General features: G+C 50.3%; 1 protein-coding gene across 11 annotated transcripts in view; it reads right to left on the bottom strand.

Moving 5' to 3' along the window:
- dnc (phosphodiesterase dunce) overlaps positions 1–19,881 on the bottom strand; it is a 302,091-nt gene that overhangs the window by 60,991 nt on the left and 221,219 nt on the right. For 10 of the 11 annotated variants that reach the window (XM_025308093.1, XM_011144618.3, XM_011144619.3 and 7 more), the window contains one exon: positions 451–552. In XM_025308093.1, the coding sequence (XP_025163878.1) occupies positions 451–552 (102 nt within the window). Of the gene's footprint in view, positions 1–450; positions 553–16,075; positions 16,323–19,881 lie in introns of those variants that run through there. The other variant, XM_019842330.2, reaches the window with a different exon arrangement.

Raw genomic sequence — 19,881 nt, 5'->3', positions numbered from 1 at the left:
AAATTTTCAACTACGGTATTACTGTAAGCCTTCCTTTTGTGGGATATTCTCTGGACAATTCCCGAACATGAAGTTTAACGAACCGAGAAGTTACAAACTGCCGGACTTACCGGAAAGGTAACTTCTAAAAGGATAAGAAGATCAAGAAAGGAGGGAGAGTGATATTGTTGCAAAAGTGAAAAACACATACATCGTACGACCATTTTGTCGCACGAAGCAGAGCCGAAGACACTGCGATCGCAAAACTTACAAAAAAAAAAAAAAAAAAAAAAAAAAAAAAAAAAAAAAAAAAAAAAAAAAAAAGAGAACAAAATTATTAGCACGATTTTTAGCCTCACGCGTTGCGAGCGCGCGAGGTAGAAAATCGCGCGACTCGCTTAGCCGAGAAACGACGCGGCATACATGACGCTGACCGCATCTACCGAGGAAGGAATACGAAAATCTACTTACTTGTTCGTCGGCACATTCGTGAGCGACAGGAAATTGTTCCTGACCGAGCGCAGAGAAGCAAGAATCTGTGCGAAGGGTGTAACGATGAGGTCCTCGCCATGGCTGCAATCGAAAAAGAGGCGCATTTAATCAGCGGCATCTCGCATCACCCGCGCATAATCGGAAGAGCAAGGATCAACGCAGCTACGCAGCTACGAGGACTTTGGCCGAAAAACCAGCGCGTCTACTTTGCCTTTTGTAAGCCGCATGCAGGCGTGACAGCACGATAACATTACAAACGTGACTCTCCCACTATGCCTCCTCACTCATACTGACACGTTAAATACGTATATGCTACACATACACACGCACACTCGCGCGCTCTTGACGCATTTCGTCGTGAACACGCAAAGAAAGTCGTGTAGTGGAAGAGAACAAACGTCTCCACACGCGCACACACACACACACACACACGCATACACACACGCACGCACTCTCAAAGTCCGTCGACGTCCGTCGAATGTGAAGAAAGAAAAGCAGCTCTAATTCGACAAATCTTTATATTTCTCTGCGTCAGGGGAGGGGGGAGGTGGGAAGCGAGCTATACCTCGTTTCACGTCACATTGGCGCTCGAATAAACTGTCGATACTCGAAAGATCAAGGAAACCCCCCCTCCGGGGGGGTGAAAACGTGAACGGAGCTGCCCGCTCATTCACTCGGCAGCGACCTCGCGCGCAGCTTCTCGCACGTTCAATTCCACGAGTGACGGTGGATACTTTTTTCCGCACCGCGGCGGGAAAGAAGGAGAGCGGATACACAAGCGATCAGAGCGTCCGCGGCGGAAAATGGCGACAGGATCCGGCGCTCGTGATGAAAGAACGTGCACCTCCACGCACCAATTTCTGCTCTATCGTTATCGGCCGCCCATAAAACAAAGCCTTCTGGACTATCTCGCCCCGCAGCTTCAGCCAAACTGGTGTCCCCAACGCCAGTCAGCGTCCGCCATGTGTCACGTCGACTTATCGCGACGCCTCTTGCGCGCCTATCAGCCTTTCCGTTCCCACGGGCATCCCACAGCCGGCTGCGGAACATCCGGGCCGCTTCCCCGGGTACTCGTCCGCCATTTGTCTCGCCCGCAGTCTGCGATCCGCGACAAAGTCCTGCGGACGAAGCGCGGACCCTTCGAGTTCTTTGTCGAATTTGTGTAACGTTGTCGTCACCGCTGACCTTTTTCTCGTCTTTTGACGGCGGCAGGTACGATCTCATTCGCCCCGGTCTCTCGTTTTCGTCACCTGTTGACTTACGCGGCAACCTCGAGTATTCCGTCCTCGTTTAGTTTTAAAGCGCTCGCCAGCGCTCCAAGGGTTAACCTTTGAGCAGCTATGGGGGCATGCCGGAACATGCGTCCGGCAAATGTCATCGGCGTGGACTGTGAAGGTGTCTGACGAAGTCTGTCAGCTTGCGCTCGCTCGTTATCGACCGTCGCGATAAGCATTCGTCTACGCGTGTTGCTTCGCGCTTTTCATCGGAAGCAATGGCCGCGTTCAGCGGCAAAAGCTGCTTACCAAACGCTTAGTGATTATTATCTATGATTGAAGTATTCCTTTAGATCTTTAACAAATCCAGGGGAATGAACCAATCAAAAACGATAGTCACTAAGCGCTTAGTAAGCAGCTGTCTCTGCTGAACGCGGCCATTAAGTGAAATTTCGCCCCCCCCCCTCCCACCATTGTGCTTTCAATCTTTCTTCTCTCTCCTTTCTGCTGCCGATTGATTTACTACGGTCCAAAGTATGCCGTATCCTCGTTCGTTCAGCTCTTGAGTGCTTCGCACTCAAAGGGTTAACCTTTCGAGTGCTGCGGAGGCGTATAAGCGCCCGGCGAATATCTCACCCCGTGGTGGACTGTGGACACACATGGGCGTCCGACGAATTTCGTCAACACCGTGTGTGCGACGAGGAGCTTTATACTAACAATAATAATAACTTTTACTCACGGGAAATACCCTTTTGTGCACGCGTAAAAATAGTCATTGTCGCAGACAGACCAACGAAAAGAAAAGAAAAAAAAAGAAAAAAAACCAGAGATAAACCGAACGGTAATATCCAAAAATCCAAGTCACCGCTCGCAACAGAGAACACTCGAATAAGCGGGTGGAAGAGAAATCCCCGGGGAGAAACTGAGAATAAATTCACTTTAACGAGATTCCAATCACCAACTGGGCAATACCTGTTCCTCTCGCGTGTTCGAACCGCGGCAACAAATGAGTCTCCCCCCCCCGTCCGTCTTGACCCGCCGTGCTTTTCGGCTTTTCAAGAAACAATTCCCCCCCTCCTCCTCTCCCCCCATCGACCGACGCGACCGCTCAGCTCCGGAGTGCCCCGGCCCTCAAAGGGTTAGCGACGATCCAACAGTTGACGTGACAAACAACATTTATTTCGCCGGCAACACGCGCCGACATGGCGTGCACGCGCGGGCATATGTGCATGTGCTCTGTAATCACGCGATAAGCGAGATTACAGAGAGGATTTCCCCGTCGGATAGGTCTTCTCCGGATCAAGCCCGCATGGAGTCGCCGCGAGCGGTTAATTCGCGATATCTCCCGGCGACAAGGACGCTTTAATAACTACAACGTGTTATCTGTTGTGCGCGTATGTGTACGCAGGATTCCGTCGAGCGCTCGTATTTCCCGTAATCCGCCGCGCGCCGACAAGAAGGACGAAAGCGAGAGGGCACTCCCCCTCGTCCTGCGCCGCTACGCGCAGCTGCGCCCTGAAACGCGCGCTGACAGCACTAATAATACCGTTTTCACGTTCCGATATAGTTTTAGTTCTTTTTTTTTTTTTTTTTGAAAATAGTTTCTACGGAATCGCTGACTGCCGGCTGAGACGACACACTTTATCCTGGGATAGTGCAAGTTTAGCAACGTGTATGGCTGTCGACTTACGGATATGTCGGATTTGCATAAATAAGAAAGATGAAAAGTATCAGTTGTAAAATGTACGATAATTGACAAAAGTGAAAATGAAATATACGAAATATTTTCCCCATCGTCTGCGATGATATGAACCTCAAAGATAACCTTCGATAAAATGCGCGATTCCACGGAAATTTTGCGAAAATTTCTTGCGTTGCGAAATTTGCGAAATTTTGTGCACCTTCTTCGAGTCAAATTGGCCACGATTCCAAATTTACTTTCAATCTTTACATTCAGCGCTGCTGACTATTTACGGACAATTTTCGAACGATTGACACGCTGATTTCAGCAGCATCATGTTGGAATGTAACCACCGTTGCTTTGTTTCAGCAACGTGCCTCGCTACACGCGTTATCGATCCCTCACTTTCCCGCGGAAGAACCGCTGGCGATTCGCCGCGGACTCGGCTAGCGTTTCGCTTCTCCTCCACTTCGCGTCTCGCGCACAAAACACGTCGTCGACGAAATTGCGAGCGCGCCGCTGGAAAATGAGGAAGAATGAAACTCGAGTATACGTACGACGTAATCATCAACGTGCGCAACATCGTTACTCGTGCCCCTTCGGCCCTCTACCTCGCCCATTTTGCGCGCGCGACAACCAGGGGTGGAGGGTGGGGAGGGCAATTGCGCCGTCGAGAAAAATAGCGGCGGACGCTCTCGTGGAATTGAGTCACTTCGGCAGGGTTACCCACTTAATCGCCCCGCTACGGATCACCCTCGACGGAGGGGGAGACCTTCGCCGAAGGGCGGGCGTGTAAACACCGCCATCAAACGATTACAATCAACGTTGTTTGTGCCGGATAACGCGTGGAACGCGCCGCGGTCGCGTCGCAAGGCGAATTAACAGCGAAACGCAATGCGGACCGCCTTAATTTCCGCCTCGCCCTCGCGTCGAAATTGAGTCTCATTTTGTTCATCACGGCTCGGCCGAGACGCGAGTCGTGCGCAGCGGCACACAACGGGTCGCGATAAATTCGCGCTCGGGTATTCCCCGATGCAAAAGCGTCTCGAAGATTGGAAACGTCGTGAGAAAAAATCCCGGGCGAGCGATTACGACAGGCGCGTTATCGTGACGCGCCAATGACGATATATGACGATATGAGAGAAAAGTATATCTGGATATTTGGAACTATAATGATATAGTAACTAAATTATAGTCCGAAATATCATATTTGTAACAAGTGTTACCATAATATCGATAATAATAACGATATAGGCATAGCGTAACCAACCGTATAATATTTTTACGAAGAATTATAGCAAGTTAAAGTAAAATTATTATACGGATACAGATATAAAATGGTAGGTAACTCTTTTATATAGTCAATATTACCAGAATATTTGCTAAACGATGACAGATGTAACTATACGAATATTAAATCTCACTATATTTATGTGCGAGAAATTACCATATATGTGGTAAAAGTAACTAAACAACCATTTAAGACAATCATTGACTATATATTTGTGTTTATTCTACTATATTTTGCAAGTTCCACGAACTATATAAAAATATGGTTGACGCCTAAATGAACTACAAAATATAGTGAGATTATAGTTGATTCAACTATATTTTTCCACCACAGTATATTAGCGCACTTCGACCGTGTGATCGTGCGCGTGCGTGAATGCGCGCGATCCTAATTAATTGAAAATAGCACAAACGAGCCGCGCGTGAACGGCTTTGTACAAACGGATCGCCAAAGGGGCGGCGTTCAAAGCGCGACGAGTGCGTATAAAATGTTAAGTCGAGTTCTCTGCTCGCTGATCGTATCAACGCTCGCAGGATTCGGGCGAATTTGTCGCCAGAGGCTCCTCGCGAGAAAGGAAATCGCCGTCTGTCGGCCGTCTCCTACGCTTTTAATTAACGTTAAAAATTGCTGCGTTACTCCCTCCCACGCGTGTGCGTGTGTTGGAAAGAAAACTACAATAATAAACTTTAATTAGAATCGCCTCGCGCGCGCGGAACTACGTAGCTGACGGATACGCACGCGCGCGCGCGCGCGCGCGCGTGTGTGTGTGTGTTTGTGCGTATTAGTGGAAGCTCCGCTATAAATATTACCGAAAGGTCACAGGTCGCGGGAAACGTCGACGGAGAAGCATCTTTCCTGCTAAATCGGAGCTCGCGGGCGCTGTCATTAATTATTTAAAAATACTTCCACGCCGATCACGCACGTCGCGGCGCGCCAAGAGTCGCGTCGGCGCGAGACGCTGCGAACGGGCGCCCGATAAACAATCGAACGAAAGGCTTGGCGCGGCTCACCGGCATTTCGACAACGCATTTCACTCTTCGCCTCGCCGTTTCATTTGGTCGCTTGTTTGTTGTTCTCGCTGTTGCGTTATCGAGCGAATGTGCCGCGGGTGGAGCGAGCCTCGTCGCTTCGTGGAGCTCTCGGCGGAATAAGTTGCGTGGAGATTTAATTGCGCCTCGCGCGCTATTGTTTTGCCGACGACGAGGAAAACACTCCCCAGCGGGAGAGGGAAGAAAAACACTCTCCCCCGTTTCGAGGGATGACGGGATATTGCGACGAGAAATGAGTCTTATATCGTCGTCGCCGGCGACGGGAATAGCAGGAATGTGACTCCAGCTAGAAATACGCTTCGCCGTCGCCGTAATATCCATATTGTGAGGGGAGCATCGTTTGGGAAAAGGAAGAATCTCTCCTCTCTCTCGTCGTCGTCGTCGTCGTCGTCATCATCGTGCATGTACACGTTAATGCGTACGTACGTACGACCGGGGCGATGTTTATTATGAAACTGTTCGAAAAGATCCCCGCCAATAATTCCGCTCTCCCCAGAAGACACAATGGAAATCTAGGGGAAGAAATATATCGAAGATCCTGGAGGTAAACAGGGGACGAAAAATGTGGGCCAACGAGAGCTCGTCGCTGGATGTCTGGCGCGATAATTTATCACGACTCCTGGCTGAGGCGGTATTTCGCCTCGCGACACTCGCGCAAAATTCCCTACAAAGTCCGCGGGAGATTCTAATGACAGACGGGAGGGGGATGAAAATTATAATTAAAAATACTATTCGCGGGATAAAGGGTCGGCTCGACGTCACCCCGCTCCCCCCCCGGCGCGTATATTGGAAGTCTGGAAAATAAGTCCGGCACGTGCGTGACAGCATCGAGCAATTTTATCCACCGTTGCGGCGCTCGACTTTAACAAGATTGGATATCACCCGCTTTCTCTCGTTTGCGCCGGGAGAGTTAAAAGAGAAGTAGCGCCGAACGCGACAAAACGCGTCTTAAACGGCACTCGAGGGAGAATCGCTTGAGCAAAGCTTTTCTCTCCACCTCCCAACCCCCCCCCCCTCCTGAATTAACCCTCTCTCGACTCGTAGCTCTGGAGGTCTAGAAATCCAGAGAATCATCGACCGACTTCGCTGGGACTTGGGTCGTTCGACTGGGTGTTCCTCGGATTGCTCTATTGTGTCTCCCAGAGACACGGCAGACGGAATTATTCCAATCGCGGGCGAACCCTAGCGAGAGAATGGTGTCGTAATAGCGGCGCCTCCCTCCTCCCCTCATTCCCGAAACAGTGCACGATCGTGTGAAATAACGCGCGCTCGGTATTCCGCGGGGGGGGGGGGGGGGGAGAACGACGGGTAATAAAATTATAAGCTCGCACGCCGTGTCCGACATTGGCCATGCCTGTCGCGCGTTACACGGGAGCGTCTCGGCTCGCAAACTACCCACGGAAGAGAGAAAGGGGAGGGGGAGAGAGAGAGAAAGAGAGAGAGAGAGAGAGAGGAAGGGACAAAAACGAATTGTCGCTGAATAAATTGTCGTCCCTGCCGCGCCGCGCCGTCCATGCCGATCCGTCCTGCGAAAACGCGCTTTCCTCTCACGGCGCAAATCCTCTCCATGGCGCCTCGGGGAGGAAACGGGGTGTACCCGGATGGACGCACCGCGGATGGAGTCGCGTCGAGAGACCAAGACGGGGTCGCGGCGCGACGATATACGGACGGGCGTTCCATGAATTCTCCGGGGAACGGGAGCGATTTTTCATCCCGCTCTCGGTCGTACGCGATAAATTGCGCGCGACGGATGGCCGGCGCTGGCAAGCCAGGCTTGTGGCAAGCCGGGGGTGAGGAGCTCGGCAAGGGGAGCAACTCGAAATTCGGAATTTAATTTCGACGCACGCGCACATGACGCACATGACCTCGGCGATCCGGCCGACCCCGATAGGCGACGCGCGGACTCGCCAAGGAGGCGAAGTCGACTCGAGCGACGGCGATACGGAAGCGAAGCTGTCGTTGATATGTACGTAATATCTATCACCGCTTCCTACGGTGTGCTTCCCTTGACATCTTACGAAGGGCGAGCAATAAAGCTCGAAACGATCGCCGCTTCCGGTATGATTGCCGGGATACACGATAATCCCGCTTCTTTTACGGCAAGCTCTCATTCTGTTTGCCCCGCGAGCTTTCCCCGCGCGAGCACCAAGAGAGAACTTTTGTATTCACGTCCGGTGTTTTTGCTGAATATCCTCTCTCCCTCCCATCCTTTCTCTCTCTCTCTCTCTGTCTCTCTCTTTCACTTGCATTCGTCTCCGGCGGTGCGCGACGTCTCTGGCTTTCTCTTTTCCGGGAGGAAATGGATGTGGGCAGCGCGAAACGCGGAGAGATGTACCTCGTCGACCGCAAATCGCCGAGGAGTGATCGGTTCGGCGAAAGAGAATGTCTCCACTCCACAGGGTAGACGGAAACTTTTTTCTCCCTCACCCCCCTCCTCCCCTCACCGAGGATTACACGGAGTCGCAAAATTCCCTCGTTGAGTGGCGCCTCTCGCGTCCCGGCGCGGAGCGGGGGGGGGGAGGGGGAGGGGCTGTGTTAATGGCAGATTGCGAGGCTCATGCATACTTAACAGACCGACGCCGATGCTATTAATCGCCTGGCTACCTTTATTACTAATTATCGCTCATTATTTCATCGGCCGATCCAATTTCTAATTAATGGAATCGATGATTAATTAGCCGCCGCTTTACAGCCGCCGAGAACGCGACCGGCGCGGCGCGCGGCGGCGGCGGCGGCCATTTGGCAGCCAAGAGGGAGGCCCAGCTTCATCCTTCCTCCGCCGGTCCTTTCTGACGTACCGAATTAATAGCGTCAATTACCGGCGACTTCCCGCGTAATGCGGAGCCGAGATTGCGGCCACGCTCGATCTCGGCATCTCGAGCGCGCGAGCGCCGAGCGTGTTACGGCAAAAAGCACTTCTCCCTCGCGCTCGCGCTCGCGCGGAAACGACGTATTTATCTCGCTCGACCGCGGTGAGTCCATCGAATGGTTTCTTCTTTCACATGCGTCAGGACGGCGAAATGATCACATGTAATGGCCATTTTCCGCGATCAATATCGAAGCGCTACGGCGAGCGGGATGCGCGTGCGGTGCGCGTATACCGGGTGTCCGGCGCGAGACGCGAGGCGCGACGACGATGACGCGCTCGTGTACGTGACTGAATTTTCCCGCACGACGCAACCGCGTCAGAAGTAACGTCGGGTTATCAACGAAGGAGGACAACTCAGTGGCTCGGTGCGCGCGTGATGCTAAAATCTCCGTTAATATGGCCGCGCCTGGCCTTTCGGTCTTGCTGCTATACGCTTGCCACCTGTTTGTCATGCTTTCACTGCGTGTCGACGTTGCGAGCGTTGAAGATTATCTCTTCGTATTTCCAGTAATTATTGAGACATCACCGAGGAGCGTCCAAACGGGAGGACTGAAATGTCTGATCGGTGTTGCCATTTTGACACAATTTGTCGCTTGAAGGTCGGCTCTTATTTTGCACAGCCTTGAATATTTTATATTTTTTTTTATTTATACGTGTGTGTGTGTGTGTGTGTGTAATTGCATAGATTATTTATTCCACGGCTTAAACTTCGGTAGTGTTTAATCTACAGCTTCGCCGAGAGGTCCTCTCGGCGAATCGTGCGTTTTCATCCGTCGCTCGGAGAGTGCGTCGAATACAACTTCCGTTTCCGCGGGAATTAAATCTCCGGCTCGGCAGGGTCGAAAAAACAAAACGCGAGAACGCCGCGAGTCGGCGAGCGAATCGGCGCGGACTGCAAGAATCGATCACGGTGTGCCGCGACTGACGCGAGGAATCGAGATGGAGACGGCAACGGCGACGGCGGAAATCGATAGGCAAATACTTGAGCGGCGAGAGCCGGCGGAGAAAACTGGACTTTCGGAATGCGGACGGGATTAAAGCGAGAGCGATTTCAGGTCAGATAACGCGGCGCAGTGGCTCGACGAACGGCCGGCGCGATATTCGCTGAATAACATCTGATTACCGGCGGACGTCGGGCCTCCCAAACCGCAGAAATTTCAATTCACCGTCCGGCCGGATGCCTGCGTCAATACGACATAATTGCGAAATAGCTGCCGGCGCGCACAATCGATCGCAAAAACCGCCATGACGGGGATGACGATCGGCCATGACGATAACGAGACAACGATAACGAGGAGGCGGGAGAGGGGAGAAGAGGGGAACGTCGTTTCCATCGAATCGCTAATATTTTGCGACGAAAATGATGATGCGAATTTCTCAGGGAACCCAAGCCGGAGTAATGGCATGCGGATTACGCGCGGCGTACGACATTCGGCGGAAGTTACTTAACGAGCGCGTTGTTAACGGAGTTGACAAAAGTTGCCATGTCGTTTCCATTCCGAGCGCAGCGAGAGCACCGCGTATAAATATCTAACGCGCAAATATGCGAGAGCAGCCCCGTAGGCCTCGCGGGAGCTCCGCTTCCCGATATAAACGCGCATCTCCGCCCGTCTTCGTGAAATTCGCGAGTCAGGTGAAATCGCGCGCCCTGGAGATCGCTCGCTCGGCAAGCGCAAAGTTGAAAGTCCCGCGAGGCTGCGAGCAGCGGAAACTGATTAACGTCGGCTTGCGACTGCATCATTCCGAGCTACCCATCGCTCGAATCGCCGGGAAGTTCGGATTCCATTTTCCTGTATCAACGACTTCGTTAGGTAGCGCGTGATGTCTGGAGAAAAGTTCTTCGCCCGGAGAAAGTTTACGTAACGCGCGCAACGTGCTCGTTACGGCGGACGCCGTATGCATTGTCCCGAAAAATCAGTCTCGCAACACGAGAGTTGAGACACTCCCACGAGATAACTAAATCCAAATATGGAGACGTCTCGAGATACAATATCGCCGAAGTATACAATTGCCGTCCGATGCGCGACGAGGCAATTGCGACATTTTGCGAAATTCGTGCTCCTTGGGAATGACCTCGCGGCATTCGGATTTCGGTGTTGCGCGACCTTTCAGGGAATTGTAAAATTCCGCACCCACCCGCGCATGAGACTGCATTTGCACGGGACCGTCTCGACGCTCGAATGTCCCGTATTATACCTTTCCGATCGCCCTACCTCTCGAATTTCGGCGCATTTTTTGCCGGACCTTTCGCGTCTCCGCGCGAAGCTGCCGCGAGAAAACGCCGCGGAAACCGAAGGTCGTTACGACCCGATTATTCCGAGCTGTCCACTCACCGACAGACATTTGCCCTAGGTCAGTCCGGGCAACGCACTCCGCGTCCCACGATAGACCCGAATCGCGGGACGTCACGCTCGCTGAGTAACGCTTGACACACGCGGCTAACGCCGATATCGCGTGTCCGTCCTTTCGCATGGCCGAAATATTAATTAGAATTTCATTCCCGCGCCACCGGCCGGCGAGCCACGAGCCACGAGCGTCCGAGGCGCGCCGCGAGTATCAAGTCCGCGGCTCGCACGCGAATCCCGTCGAATGCGTTAATTAACTGCCGCAGCCGCGCCGTGCGAGAGACCGGGCTGCGTTTCGAGCAGCTCTGTTGCATCCGTTCTTCCGTTCTTCGACACATCGCCGAATTTCAGCATATGGCGGTATCTAGTACGGCCGGATAATTATCTTTCAATGAATACTTGAGTCAAATATTAAATATGCAACGATATTCAGGTTATTATTTTCGCGTGCGCAAAATACGTGTCGCGAAAACCGACAATCAACTACGTATACTAGGAAGAAAAAATTTAGTATCTCTAACAAAACTGTTTGGTCGAGGCATTTTTTGTAATGTGCAACCAAATATCTTGTCTCATATAGCGAAATATTTAATTGTCTCAACTAAATATATTTTTCTGCTTTGCTCTCTGGACCAAATGATTTTGTTCTTGGACTTCATATACAAAAATTAAGCATTTTAGTTATTTTATCTATAAAAATTACACAATAACGAAATATTATTTTACATAAACTAAAATAATGCCCGATGGATACTATTTTGTCTTCCTGTGTCACTAAAATTTGGATTTTATACATGAAGAAGAAATTATAGTATTTTTAACAAAATTCATTTAAAAGTTCAAGCTTTTTGGTTGCTATAACAAAAGTATTACGTTATACGAATAAACCGTAATCAAACAAGATATTTGTTTACTAAAGGAACTAAACAGTTTTGTCGGGCATATTTTAAACAAATTATTTTGTCGCTGCAACAAAATTTTGGTTCACGCAACAATACATTTTTCCTAGTGGTAGAGAAAAAAATAAAAAGAACTGCGAAGAAATATACGAAACACCCGGCAGCAAAGGGTTGATCCTAAGGACGAACGTCCTTCGCGCGTCTACGGCGACACAACAACCCTCCCCTCAGCTCCGCCAAATCAACTTAACGGGAGCCGCCTCTCATTCTGCCGCCGCGCCCTTCGAAAAAGTTCTCCGAGGGGTCGATCGACTTCGTCTTCGTCCACCCTCACCTCCCCCCCCCCCGTGTGATAAAACGCCGTGCGGCGCGCGCGGTTCGACGTATTACGGCGAGACGCTTTCCCACAGTGACGCAAATCTTTTCCTTGACCTCCTTCCCCGCGCGGCGCGACGCGTTCTTATATTAATCCACGCATCGATTCAGCATAATTACAGCCGCGCTCGTATAATCGTCGGCGTTGCTTCTTGTGTAATATCCCGTAATATCGCCGTTAAGCATCGCGGCGCCGGCGGGCGGCGGTCTCCCTCTCTCGAAATAGAATGCGCATCGCGCATACTCCTTAAATAACATCCGCTAATCAACGTCCACGTGCGGCCAGCGAGCCGCGCCGTCACCGCAAATGGGCGACTCGCGGTTGGACCAACGTGTCTCACGTGTCTACGCGGTTCGGACGTCACGTTATACGGCAACGCGAACTTCCGATGACGACGGAACGCCGTCGGCGCGCTGAACGGCCACCAAAACGCTCGTCTTCCTCGCTCGCTCTCTCTCTCTCTCTCTCTCTCTCTCTCTCTCTCTCTCTCTTTCTCTCTCTCTCTCTCTCTCTCTCTCTCTCTCTCTCTCACTCTCTCTCTCTCTCTCTCTCTCTCCTGCTGTCCGTCTCGCGACGCTCATTTCATCGGATTTAGCTCGCGCGTGCGTCGCACGGTCACGTTAAATTGATATTGCGCGCGGGGGGCTAATAAAACCGAGAGCGATTTTCCACGGTACCGCTTTGAACGCCTGCCAGGGGTCTCTTTACGTCGGGGACGTTGCGTAACCGCGGCAAACGAGACGAGGCGTGACGCGATATGACGTGACGTGGCGAAGCGCGCGGCTAAAAATCTTGAAGCGGATGATTCGCCGCCGTGGCGAGAAACGGCCGTATCATCTCGCGCAGTGATATGCCAATTACACCGTGATAATACCTCGCGCGGGTGTCTCCGTATTTTACGAGCGAGCCGTACATTTTCGTCCTCCGCTTCTTCCCCGTTCTGTCTTCACCCTGCCGCTTCGGGAAAAAAAAAAAAAACGAGGACGAAAGAGTCGATTGTATTGATTTGCGCGTGACTAATCGCTACATTTCAATTTATATTCCCGTTAATTCCCGTGGAGAGCGGCGGGAGATCCGCGAGGGATTTGTTCGCGAGAGAAGAGGGGCTCGCGCCGGCAAATTGTTTCCGTGAGAATTATTTTGCGCATATTATATCGGATAGGATTTCAACTCCATCAAACTCGCGTACAATGCGCGGCGGCGAGGGAGGAGAGGAGAGGAGAGGGCAGGGGATGATCACGCGCGTTCGTTCGTGCTTTACGTCATCCTGCAATACCCGAATGTAATTTCTCGGATGTACGCTCGTTCTTGCATCGAGATTGCGTTTCGTAACGCATTCGTTTGATAACCTTTACGGCCGCGTCCCGCTCCCGCCCGGCAGCCGGGAAGTGGGTTATTGCTGCACGGCGCCGCTTTATTGTCAACCGCTGGCCATCCCGAGTTTACTTTGCAGTGGCACGTCTGCGTGCGCGCAGCACGCAGGTTGAAAAATGCGTAGCGGACGCGAGGTGCGTCCCCGGCCGCTCGCAAATGGATTGCGCGAACGGGCACTCGCGCGCGAGGGAAATACCCTCTCGAGATCCCATCTGCTCGGCGTCACCCGGCTTGGATACTCCAAGCCCTCAGCTGTTAATGACAGAAATGTTCGCGGGGGGAGAAGCGGCCCGGACTGTTAATAGCGGAAGTCGCAGAAGGAAAAGTTATGTTATAAAGTCACAAATATTTTTTTTCGTCACCGACCGAGCTTCGGCCACTCCTCCTCCTTCACCGGGCATTTCCATTGTGAACAGCAGATGGGTTAAGAGGACTGGACGGTAAGATTATTGAAAAATCGTGCTTGTTTTTGATAATATTTTGTGACGAACTGAATAAATGCAGGAATGAAAATTTCTGATATATTTATATAACGTATGAAGAGTAGAAATAAATGTGCAAGAATGAAAATTTTCGATATATTTATATAACATATGAAGAGTCGAAAAATTTTGTTTATTAACAAGTATTCATATAAATATACGTCCACTTAAACCTTAAACGCGTTTTCCTCGAAATTTTATTGTTCAATTTTTTGCAGTGATTTCTCCGAAACTGAGCTTCGTATCGCTTTGAAATTTTAAAGCAATAATATTTGTTCATTTGGCTCTCGGGTAAACCATGGACAACTCCGTCAAAATATTTCATTTCGAGATATTAATTTTTTTATCGTAAAAGAACTGAAAAATTGAAATTTTTTCCTAATAATACCTGCCATTTTGTTAATTTTGTTCAATCTTTTTTTCTAGCGATTTACCGGATAGTGATATAAGCCTCTTCAAAATTTCTAGTTAAAATTCGCTCTGATCGGACCACCGAAAGCCGAGATATTACTGCAAAAACGACAACTTGAAAAAAAAGGAGAATATATTTCAGCTATATATATATATATATATATCGTATATTTATATGATATAATATTTCTTAATAAACAAAATTTTTCTACTCTTCACATGTTGTATAAATATACTTAAAATTGTCATTCTTGCACATTTATTCAGTTCATCAGAAAATATTATCAAAAACAAGCACGATTTCTCAGCAATCTGACCTTAAGGGAGCAATTACATGCGGAACTGGCCTTTCCAAGGCTATTTTTACGAATTTTTTTGACAGAAACGGTAGGATCAATGGAATTGAAATTTTCACTGTGTATTCATTAATGTTCTAAGTATAAAATAAATTTGTCATTATTTATGCGGAAAGTATACACATAAAACTTTAAACGCGTTTATCAATTTCTTAAACCGTCGACACGATTGCGCAAAAAGTACTGAACCGAATAACTTGAAATTTTTACACGATATACAGTAGACATGTAGTTTTCGCCCCTCCTTCGAACACAGTTATATTTTATTTTATTTATTTTTTTAAACATAATTACAAGTTGAGAAAAGTTTCATTTTCGATACTTTTTCTTGTACAATCATTATTTCTCCAAACTTGGCTTCACTGTTTTCATTTTGGCACGGACTATAATTGCAACCGTATATTTTAAAAATCTTTTTCATTTTTTGGTTTCAGTATAGTGAGAGGCCCGGAATTATGTCGACAGCAAACATAGAGCTCGCAAACGGATGGCTGCATTTTCATCTATAATTACAAATTGGATCGGTTCTTGTGATACAATGAAATTTATTTTATACTTCGAACATTAATGAATACATTATGAAAATTTCAAGTTCACCGATCCTACCGTTTCTATACAAAGAATTTGTAAAGATAGCCTTGAAAACGGCTCTCCGCATGTAATTTCCCCCTTAAGCAGTTACTTTTCTCACGCAAACTACGTTCTCGCTCGGAGGAAACCTGCCTGACGGACGCGCGGACGCTCCGGAATTTCGGAATTGCCTCCTTCCTCAAATTTCCCGACAGATGTTTCCTAAATTCTCCCCAATCCCGCCGCGCAACCCCCGTTCGGTCGCACAGACGTGACCAAAGTGATCTCGCGTCAGTTTGCTCGAGCTCACGTTTCTCCGTGAAAAAAAGCGCGCGTCTGGAATTCCCCGGGCTTCAATTTTCCTCCCCCATCTACCCCTGAAACTTTCCAGACAAAAAAGGTATCTGGCTAATTATCATGCAATCTACAGCACCATTTGACGGAGCCGTCCAGCCGACACGGTTTCTCGCGCAACGAACGTGAAAGAGGAAAGGAACCCGTTCTCAACCTTCAGCCTGACACCGTTGAACATCCGGGCTCTACTCGGAAATCACCCGGATCACCCGAAGAGGTTCCCTGACTAGGCTCCCCGGCACGAAACAATTCGCTCATCGGCAGACTCGGCATGCCCCGAGTGATCCTCAGCGAGGACCCTCGACGGAGGCTTCGCGAAGGGGCACGACTTACAAGTCTCTCTTGGACGGCGTGTCGAAGCATTGCTCCCAGAAGAGCGCCCTCCTGGCCGGTCGCACTCGCAGGGCGGAGGTCGACATGGTTCTAGGCAGGCCGCCGGCCGCGCCGATGCCTGCCCCGAGCGAGGGCGAGCTCATGCCGCCCCCGCACCTCTTGAGGCCGCCGGCGAAGTCCAGCTGGCCACCGCCGCTGGAGCCGGACATCGTTCCTGGACGATTCGTTTGCTCCGCGCGTCAACACCACCACCACCACCACCTCCTCCTCCTCCTCCTCCTCCTCCTCGTCCTCACGCCATCGTCGTCACACGCGGGGCTACCGCAGCCGCCTCGGTCCCGGGGGCGCGTCGCGCTGCGATTTCCGTGCTGCTCGTGCACGACCTCCGTCTCTTCATCGCGGCCTGCCGACCTCTGGGTGTGACGGTGCTCGAACGTCAAATCATTCGACCGGCCGGCCGGCCGGCCGAAGGGACGCGTGTATGCACAACGTAACGATACGCTCGGCTGGATCGATGAAGGCCGCCGCGCGCGAAAGGGCAAGGTCGAGTCGCCGACTACCTTGCTTGGTATCCTCGGGCCCGTTTCACCCGGCCGCCGGCTCGTCGCGGCTCGTCGTCGCGGAGCCGCCGGCGACGCGATCACTGGAACCGCGTTGGCTCAATGGTGCGTCGACCGGCCGCGACGATGCGATGCTGTATCGGGTAGAGAGAGAGAGAGAGAGAGAGAGGGAGATATATATATATATAGAGAGAGAGAGAGAGAGAGAGCGATACGTCGCGACCTGCTCCGACGGCTCGCTGTGAGACTCGAACGAATTCGGGCGACGACCGAGACGAGACGTGAACGACCGCCATGCTCGGTTATTCCGTAACCGTTTCGACGAGAGTGTCGTTGTCGTTACATCGCCGGCGCGCAGAGTGAAAATGCGACGATAACGATGTTTCGTTAGCGTCGTTAAAAGTTGTCCTTATCGTGGAACGTATCGAAAACCTGACTGTAGAGGCCTGTCCGTCAAGCCGAGAGCACATTGTGTGAAAAAAGACAATTGACGTTCACTGGCTTTGCCACGCCGTGGCAAGAACGCGAAATCTAGCCGAGTTTTAATTCAGCCAACTTTGAGGAGTCGCGACTTTCTTTAGAGTTACGACATTCGCGCGAGAGATGATATCGGAGATGCCGGAGTCGAAAGTGCATAACTTGTTGCATATTTAGTGCGGCGGTAAGGAAGAAAAAGTGGAGGCGAGATTGGAAAGTAACGACGAGTGACGGAGGAAGGAAGAATGAGAGAGGGGGAGAAAGAGAGAGAGAGAGAGAGAGAGGACTTTCATTATCTCAAACGAGCCGTGAAATATTTCATTAACGTTCGGTTGACATGTTATTAACTGTCAATCGTCGTCGGATACGAGTTATCTCGCAGTTGACGCGCGGGAGAAGTTCCGCATTGCCAGCTGCGAGTTAATCGGCACGGATTTCTTTATGACTTTTGTCGAGTAAAGGACGCGCGGCATCAATCGGCATGTAAAAACAACGCGCTGATACTGTCGGGGCCAAAGTCCCGTAATGTCGTTGCGGCAACTGCGGTGTTTTTAAATCGATCTAACGATGTACGCTCGTGATGCGAAATGTCGTGTCTCCCCCCTCCCCTCCGTATGTATGTGTGTGTGTGTGTGTGTGTGTCGCTCGTTTACATTGATCGCTCGATACGCGCACTAAATAGAAACTTTCAATCCGATTGCCTTCGTTTCGACGACAAGCTGCTACGATACGCATCGTGTCGATTTAATGCATCATCATTCGCCCGCCGCATCAGCGAGATAAAAGGTTTCGCATAAAACTACTAATTAGGTATCGACAAATTCCGCGGCGCTTGGATCGCGCTAGTTTGCCTCCGAAACGAGAGTGTCTTCTAAAATATTTTCCAAAGAGATGTATTTTACGACGGAACGCGGTCGTGATTTTGACAATTCTTACCAAACACATATTTGAACAACAAAAAAATATACGCATACACGCGTAATTACACAAGTCAGACTTGAGAGACAGCAACGCGGGCCACCGCGACGAAAGTCACAGCGTGATAAAACTTTTCTTGTCTCATCTGTTTTATCATAATGTCGTCAGCGCTGATAGTGCGAATAAATATCTATGAAATCAGTATCGTCAGTGTGGTTACGTTCTCTGATGCTTTTCCTCCTTAAGACAAATATCGCAACTACACTGCAAACATTGTTTAACGCGTTTAAATGCGTTAAGTGATATCGAGATGCATCAAGTGACGTGATTTCAGACGACGTAACACACTCGAGTTCGCAGCGTAGCTCGATTAACCAGTAATTTACTTTTATCCTGAAATACCACAATTGTTGCGTCCTGAGACACAGCAATGTGTTTCCCGAGATTGCTTGTTAGTTGGATCTTTTCCCAGCGTTTTTTCTAAACGCTTTTGATAATAAGATCGGAAATTCGCACGGGGTGAAATTTTACGCACGGCGGCCTTTAAGGGTTGGAGTCCGACCGGTGTAAGCAAGAGCTGCGATAAAGCGCGATCCGTCGTCGTATCGGCGAGTCCGATGGCGAGTGTGACGCGTCAAAACAGCGCTGGTCGGACGTTATTAACTGATATCTCGACGCGATCGCGGATCGAAGCACGTCACTGATACGCGTACGTCGCTTTATCACGCTTCACCTCGTCACGGAGATAAATCGCGCGTCGCGCGACGCGAGACGCGCGGACAGAGAGATCGCCGATTAGAGAGCCGCTCTCGCACTCGAGGCCGCCGCGTGAAGTAATAAACCGTCGGTATCGTAAAAGCGACAGTAACGCACGTGCGTATCGTCGGCGTACGCGATGCAATGCGCGTAAAATCATTACTGCGCGATTCTCCCAGACAAAACCGCCGGTCGCCGCCGTTCCGATCGCGGGCGAGGGATTTCCCCCTCCACTTGCACTCGATTCTCGATTTCTACTTGATTCTACCCGCTGCGGACTCTTATCATCCACTTAAGATATCCTCGAGAGATGCCGAGTGAGTTTCCGCCGAGCGCGCAAACTTCGTCCTTCCTTACTTAACGAACTCCCCTTGAAGCGTCGGTTGTCCGATTGCCGCGCGAGCGGATCGTCGTGATTCTCCGAGGGCGATTCAAAGCGAGCTTCGAGCAAGGAATTTCCCTCTCCGACAATACGACGATCGAACGACGCGCGCGTTAACTGCCGCGACCCAATGCCGAGTGGTATCGTCGTCGTCGGAAACAATGGCCGGGCCGTTTTATCGCGGGCTGCAGTCGCTGCGCAACAACAATAAACCGGGCCAAGTGGCGACTTATTCAAATGAAACTAATTAGGCTGCGCTCTCTCGCCGCCGTCGCCGCTGCTGCTGCTTGACTTGACTTGACGGTCCTCTTTATCTTGAAAATCAAGCGCGCAGGCCGGCGCACTGTGGAGCCAGACGACATTTTCTGGTTGAAAATTCTCTAGAGACCTGAATTTCCAACCGATCATCGACACCAATGGATGAGGGCTTGATCCTGAATAAATCCCGAAGAGATCTGTCTTGCCAGAATTAAAGAAAAACATTTTTTTCTCGAATTACTAGCCCCAAAGGAGGAGAAATTATCGTTAAACGCGAGAAACTTGTGAAATACTCATTATTCGACACTTATTTCTATCTAATAGCGTATTCAGCGGATCGAAACTATGAAACCAATCAACAGACACCTCGAGATTTATCGATCTTGGACCAGAAACCCATTAACCCAAAACTCATATACCCAAAATACAAAAACATCAGATATAGACCGTCAAGC

This window comes from Harpegnathos saltator, unplaced genomic scaffold, assembly GCF_003227715.2.
Source record: "Harpegnathos saltator strain DR-91 unplaced genomic scaffold, Hsal_v8.6 scaffold139, whole genome shotgun sequence".
Taxonomy (NCBI): domain Eukaryota; kingdom Metazoa; phylum Arthropoda; class Insecta; order Hymenoptera; family Formicidae; genus Harpegnathos; species Harpegnathos saltator.
This window is presented reverse-complemented; position numbering and strand designations above follow the sequence as displayed.